Genomic DNA, 7,434 nt, shown 5'->3' on the forward strand with positions numbered 1-7,434 from the left:
GAGCTGAGAGATGGAGAGACACAGAATCTGAAGCAGGCTCCAGGCCCTGAGCTGTCAGCACAGAGCCCGATGTGGGGCTCAAACTCACAAACCACGAGATCATGACCTGACCCAAAGCCAGACGCTTAACCGATTGAGCCACCCAGGTGCCCCCCAAAATACTCTATTTCTACTGAACCCTATTACTGCTGTTCCTCATTTTCTTCTGTGCTTTGCTTTCTTCTATCTGAAATGACCTTCCCTTACCAACTACTCTTGGCATTTACAAACGTCCATTCCCATCACTTCCAGGCCTTCCATATTTAAAATCTCTGCCTAAAGTAACCTCCCAGCAAGTGCCCATGATGCTTTCATTTTCTTAGAGCATGTTTCACTTTTTTGCCTTCTAAATTTCCACATACCTGCCAAGACTCATGGAGAGTTCTTTGGGGGCCTGAAGAAAAAATTATCTGTACTTCCCATTCCCATGCCAACAAAGTGCAAAACAGCTAAATATCTTCACAGAGGAGTTTTATTGAAAAGCCATATGGTCCATCATCAGCTCCTTTCTGGACAACTGGCCAGCCCCCACCTATCACTACTTCTACTTGTTATAAATTATTTGAGGGTTAGGATTGTGTGCACACCTAGACCCAACTGTCAAAAGAAAAAAGATACCCAGAGCAGGCACAGCTAGAAGTCAGTACCCAAGCAACAATACCCTGAATTCAAGTTTCCACATAGCAGAAAACAAGAGCACAATGTCACACCATCATTTCTGTTTCATGGGTTTTTTGGTTAATTTGTAAAATATCACTATCTTAGAATCAAAAGAATAATGTCCCCTTTTATGCTTGCAGAGTTAGCAGGAAAAAGTAAATAAAATCCAACAACAGTGAAACTATAAACATGCACAAGGTCTCTTGCTAATGCTATCTACCATAACTAAGTATAATCCTTTGAAAAAAGTTGGGCAGTAAACATCAAGACCTATCCACATTTAACACAAGAATGTAATTCAAAATTAGACAAAATTCTAAGTGTATAAACGCACAATTTTACAAGGGAAAAACTAGACAGCCTAAACAGAGAAATCCTTAATTTTGATCTGTCAATAGAAAATATGACATGCAGCCATTAAAATAATAAATATGGGCTATTTTTGAGAAAAGCAATAAAGTGGAGTGCCTGTGTGGCTCAGATGTTTAAGCGTCTGGCTCAGCTTATGATTTCACAGTTCTTGAGTTCGAGCCCCGCTTCAGGCTCTGTGTCTCCCTCTCTCTCTGCCCCTCCCCTGCTCATGCTCTGTCTCTCTCTCAAAAATAAATATTAAAAAAAATTAAAAGAAAAAAAGAAAAAAGCGGGGCACCTGGGTGGCTCAGTCGGTTAAGCGTCCGACTTCGGCTCAGATCATGATTTTGTGGTTTGTGAGTTCAAGCTCCACATTGGGCTCTGTGCTGACAGCTCAGAGCCTGCAGCCTGCTTCGAATTCTGTGTCTCCCTTTCTCTCTGCCCCTCCCCTGCTCATTCTCTGCCTCTGTCTCTCAAAAATAAATGTTAAAAAAATTTTTTTTAAATCAAAAAGCAATAAAATGAATATAGCTAAAGACTAAAAAGGAGGCCTAAGAAATTAAAAAGCTAAAGGGTTAGTGTTATGGGCTGAATTATGTCCCCCTAAAATACATATATTGAAGTCCTCATCTCAGGCACCTCAAAATGTGACTGTTAATTTGGAACTAGGGTCTTTATTAACACAAGGTGATTAGGGTGGGCCACTCCTATCAATCTGGCTGGTGTTCTTATAAAAAGAGATTAGGATACAGACAGGTACAAGGGAAGACTATGCGAAGACACCAAAAGACAGCCACCTACATGCCAAAAAGAAAGCCTTCAAAAGAAACCTTCATCTTGGATGTCTAGCCTCCAGAACAGTGAGAAAATAAATTTCAGTTGTTTAAATCAATGTGGTACTATGTTATGGCAGCCCTAGCAAACTAGTATAGTTAATGTGGCATGATTACAGGTAAAGACTTTTTCTTCTTCCAATTTCTTCTTAAAATATTTTACAGCTGGTTTAACAATAGTTCTAACATCATGAATTCCCTCTACTGATGCTAATTTTCTCTTCTCTTATCCTATACATGGTTGTTTTGAACATAACTTCACAAAGGAAAGGGAGCGAGGATAGAAATTTTCAGCCTCATGATGCTGAAAAAATGCCAATACCATGATTTTTACTCCATGGCAAACCACTCTAAAGGAGTGGGTAACTATGAACTCCAGAAAGCCCAGTGTCCTGAGCATCAGGACATACATTCCTCCAAACAGAGATAAGAATTAACCAGCTCATCTTCTGGAGCACAACTGTCCACCAGGGAGGGGTCTGGCCTGTCCCTAATGCTGCAGTGCTATTTAAACACCACACTGAGTTAGCTAAGACACCTCCAGATTCTGGCAGTCTAACTGAAGAAAAGAGAGGCTATTTTAGGACATGGAAAAAGATTCTGATCAAAGCCTCCTGAGGGTGGGAAGAGAGATGGAAGGGCAAGGAATGCTGCCTACTTTTCAGCTCTGCTGGGAACTCTCCATGTCCCAGGGTTCGGGTCCATTAGTATGATACAGGCCAGGTAAGAAAAGGCAGGAACAGCTCACCCATATCCTGGATACGAGGAGTACAACCAGGCAGATCCAGGCAGAAGCTTCTTGGCAGGGGTGGCTTAATAACATTCTTAAGACAGATGAGAAAGAGGAAAGCAGAGCAAGACTAGCAGGCAAAAAGAAATCAGAGAGAGGGAGACTGGAAGCCAACCGTACATGGAGAGTCCAGTGTAGACAAGACTCTCTTCTTGTCTATTTTGTTCCTCCACCTTTCTCCCAAAGGGAGATGGCTGAGGACTGCATGGGACGTGATCCCTCTAGGACACAGATGGTGTCCTCAGAGGCAACCTGCAATCCTGAGAGTGGGCCTCAGGGCTATGGCTCTAGTCTTAGGCGCAGCCTAGCAGCAAAAGGTCAAAGCTTAGATATGGATAAGAGAATAGACACCCAGGAGTCTTGGGTTTGACTATCTGAATATGACAGGAGTCTGGTCACCAGACCTGCGTTACAACAGTAGTTAGGGGGACTTGCAGCAAGTCTGACTTGATGCTGATCACCTGGGCAACCTCATTAAAACTGTTTCTTATTGGGGCACCTGGGTGGCTCAGTCAGTTGAGCGTCTGACTTCAGCTCAGGTCATGATCTTGCAGTTTGTGGATTCAAGCCCCACGTTGGGCTCTGTGCTGACAGCTCAGAGCCTGGAGCCTACTTTGGATTCTGTATCACCGCCTCTCTCACTCTCTGCCCCTCCCTTGCTTGCTCTCTGTATCTCCCCAAAATAAAATAAAAACATTAAAAAAAAACAACAAAACCTGTTTCTTATTGACCTGGCCTACCAGGTCAATATTAATTAGCAGTAGATGCTCAACAAATGCTTTCTGAATGAAACAGTGAATTAAATAATTAAAAGAGAAGTAAAATCTACTTAGTAGCAATAGGCTAGGTTTCACAGCCTAGACTTGATGTAGGTGAGTGGGGTGAATAAACACCACTGTGGCATGTAGATAGACAAAGATAAGGAAAGTTATGTCATTAATGTGCCCCAAGTGCCATAAAACTATGTCAGGGCTGCCTGAATTACCAATGTCTAAAGTGAGATGTCAGGTCTAACTCATAAAACTTAGCCTTCCTCAGCTCAACCCTATCTGGACCAAGACCCATTAAGTCCTCTGCCTTCTCTTGGGTGGGGGGGAGGAAGAGAAAAAAAACAGAAACAAAAAAATGAGAGAGGTTTTTCAACATTCATCTCCCCACTTAAGTCCCCACCTTCATTATCCTGGTGGGTACTGAGAAATTCCTTTACTCTTAAGAACCTCAAGAAGATTTCCCTAGGAACACTGAAGGCTTATTGTCCATCAGTTTAAAGTCGTGGAATGTAGTAAGCAGCCATATGTTATAGGACTAAATAGTAACAACGACCCTCAGCATAATCAAGTCTTAAGATCCCAGATAAGAAAAGAAGAATCTACATATATGTGACGGAATCAGCCACCTACAGAAGCCTTCTCTAAGAAAGAAGTTATTTCAAGGTCCCAAAGACCACTCACACATATATAATCATACTCGTAGCTAAATTTTATTACAGTAAATTATATTACAGTGAATTTATCAGCAAGAGAAAAGGGCAGGTGGAATCTGGAGAAAACTGTGCATGGGCTTCTTCATGTTCTCTCCTTCCTGTAAAGGTATACACTAAGCATGCTCCCTTCTACAGCAGCAAACAATGTAGTGACCTGTGTGCTACATCTGTACCTAGGGAAGTCTAACAGAGACACAGCAGCCAAGGTTTTTATTGATAGACACAAGCACTGTCTGCCTAGCAACCATTAAAATCCCTAATTCCAAGAAAGAAAGAAGGTGTTCAATATAAATCACATTAATTATACGAAGAGTCTAGGCACAGTGAACCACTCTTATCAATTAGGAAATGGAGGGAACAGTTCAAGTGCTAAGTTCCCAGATGTGAACCCAGGACTGACCTTGCAAGCAATCCCTTCTGCAGCCTCAGGCTTGCTCAGTTAACTCTTTTCAGATTTGTAAATGTTGCCAATGAGAATGAAGTATCTCCCAAACTAAGAGATGGTATTGGGGAGCTGACAATCTAAAAACTGCATTTTTTTTAAATGTTTATTTATTTATTTGGGGGGGGGGAGCACATGGGAGGAGCAGGAGAGAGGAAAGACAGAATTCCAAGCAGATCCCATGATGTCAGTACAGAATCCAATGCAAGGCTTGAACCCATGAACCGTGAGATCATGACCTGAGCCAAAACCAAGAGTCAGACACTTAACCAACTGAGCTTCCCAGGCATCCCTAAAAGCTGTATTAATTAGTTATAAAATATATTGTAATTTTGATGACTGAAGCAGTTACTATAAAATACAAAGCTAACAGCGTTGTAATTACAGAATGTTCTTGTAATTATCCAAAAAGGCCGAAGAAGGCCAGTTGAGCTTAAGGTGCATTTCTCAGAATTACTGAGTGGGAATAGGTCCCCTGCTAGAACTGCAGGACTGGGCTTTTTGTTTTTTTGGTTTTTTTGATTCTTATGTTTATTTCTTTTTGAGAGAGAGAGAGAGAGAGAGAGAGAGAGAGAGAGAGAGAATCCAGAGCAGGATTCACGCTGCCAGTGCAAAGCCCAATGTGGGGCTCGAACCCATGAGCCATAAGATCATAACCTGAACAGGTCGGACGCTCAACTGATGAGCCACCCAGGCGCCCCTGCAGGACTGTCTTCTTAAAGATCACCCACTCCCCTGCAATCTCTTCTCTCTTCTTCAAGTCCAGCAAGCAAACTTCTGATAGGATTTTTGGTCCTCCTACCAAGAAGAGAATGGGCTGACTAGCTGGCATGAATTTTATTTGATAAGCCAGCACCGTGGTCCATCAGTCAGGCTCATCCAATGATAACAGTTCTTAATCATTAGGTATCCATGTGCCTGCCTTTATTTGTGTCATTTTGTTGATCCTCATAATACTCTTAACTAATACTGTCCTTATATTTTGAAGAGAAACCAAAGGATCATACTGGGGAACTGACCTACCCAGAGTCACACTCATATAAGCAAACGATACAGGATTTAAGTCAGGTAGTCCTATCTCTAGAACTCATATTCTTTCCATTTTATTGAATTCCTCCTTCAGTCAGAAGTCAGGTTGGCATCAGTCTCCCAGGACCTGCTCACCCTGCGGTAAGTGAGAAATCAGGTTTAAGAACCCACAAAGCCAAGGAAGGAGTAGGTCACTATGACAGAGTGCCTAACACAGCATTTCAACTTCACCACTCACCAGAGCCACAAAACGACCCTGAACTGCTAGCAGCAGGCAGGTCTCCAGTCTCCCTACTCTTAGACAACAGATCTCTTTCCATCTGCCAGGAAGATGTGTGAAAAAAGAATCCCATCCCTTCAGTGCTAATACACTTTAATGAGTCTCATCACACCATGGGGGGCGGAAAGAAAGCTGACATTTACTGTTCACCTATTCTGCCCAGGCACTTTATGCTTTGAACTCATTTACTCCTCAAGAACCACTTCATTTCACACATAAGGAAACAGGCTCTGAGAATTGAAGTAACTAGCCCAAGAGGACAAACAGTGACAGTGCGGGGACCAAACAGGTCTGACTCTGATATCTCTGTTCCTTCCAACATCTGAGCCACACCTTTGAGTCGCCTTTCACCTTTCTCCCAAGGAAAAGATACCCCCAGCATAAGTTGTCCTTTCTCCTCTGAAGGAATCCTGGGTTGTTCTCTGCCTATGACAGTTCATTACCCCTTCCTGGCCACTGTCCCTTCTTCACACACCATCTTTTACCCAGTCTAACGCTCCCTCTAGACTTCACGGAAAAACAATGCGCGGATTTGCATTTTAGAAAGCGCTTTCAGATTTAGAAAGCACTTTCAGATTTACCATTCCACTTGCCCTTCACAATGATGTGAAGTGGGGAAAGCAGGTGAAAGCAACTCCATTTTATGAGAAAGAAATCTCTCCAAGGTCACGGAATAAAAAGCAGAGGAAGTCGGGAGCAGAGCCCCAGGTTTTGACCCTGGTCGTTTGCTCTTCCCACTGCTTCTCACTGCCTGCCGCCCCTGCCCCTGCGATGTCACAAGGTGCCCCCTCGGCTCAAACCCCAAACCCTGGCCAGTAGCTCAAGTCCCTCGTCCGCCACCCACCCGCAACGTCCCTACCTGCCCAAGTCCCTCCAATCTTCTCTCTTCACCAGCGCTCTTCACCAGGCCCATGGGCCTCCTCACCCCGCCGGCTCCCTCCCATCACATATCCCCTCCAGTCACAGGAAGCTCGAGACCCTCTCTCGATCTCCCATAGACCCTCGCCCCGCCTCCTCGCTTCGCCACCCTAGACCGCTTCTCCTGTCAGCTCGCGGCCCAGGCGGCCAAGGCTACCTTCTCCAACGATGCCGGTCTCTGCACGGCCAGGGAGCGGGCCAATGATAGGACCGTATTGAAATAGAAGCCCCGTGAAGCGCCGGAGCCGGAGCCAGAGCTGCTGCTGCCGCCGCCGCCGCCGCCGCCGCCGCCGCCGCCGCCGCCGCCGCCGCCGCCGCCGCCGCCTCCTCCTCCTCCCCGGGCCACGGCCGCCGCCATCATCGCGCGCGCGGCGGCGCTGCCGGCTGGCCTCCCGCACCCGCCTGCGAGCGACAGAACTCACGGCGCAGGCGCGGCGGCATCCGGCTTCCCCGCCACGTGACCTCTGTTGTCGACACTGGGTGGGGCGTGGCCGTGGGGCGATCCCACCGCTGGAGGGGAGAGACAAACCGAGGGGTAGGCTGAGGTCGCGTACACAGGGCGTGGTCCCCCCCAAGCCGCCGGGCAAGATGGTCAGCTCCGGAGGCGGG

The 7,434-nt window shown here is 45.6% G+C and overlaps 1 protein-coding gene across 1 annotated transcript in view; it reads right to left on the reverse strand.

The window, feature by feature from the left end:
- The window catches only part of PI4KA (phosphatidylinositol 4-kinase alpha), a 113,497-nt gene extending 106,201 nt beyond the window's left edge, over nucleotides 1-7,296 (reverse strand). The window contains exon 1 of the mRNA XM_049619722.1: nucleotides 6,983-7,296. Within this exon, the coding sequence (XP_049475679.1) occupies nucleotides 6,983-7,186 (204 nt within the window). The 5' untranslated portion in view covers nucleotides 7,187-7,296. The remainder of the gene's footprint in view (nucleotides 1-6,982) is intronic.
- Between the last annotated feature and the right edge of the window lie 138 nt (nucleotides 7,297-7,434).

This window comes from Panthera uncia (assembly GCF_023721935.1).
Source record: "Panthera uncia isolate 11264 chromosome D3 unlocalized genomic scaffold, Puncia_PCG_1.0 HiC_scaffold_8, whole genome shotgun sequence".
Taxonomy (NCBI): Eukaryota; Metazoa; Chordata; class Mammalia; order Carnivora; family Felidae; genus Panthera; species Panthera uncia.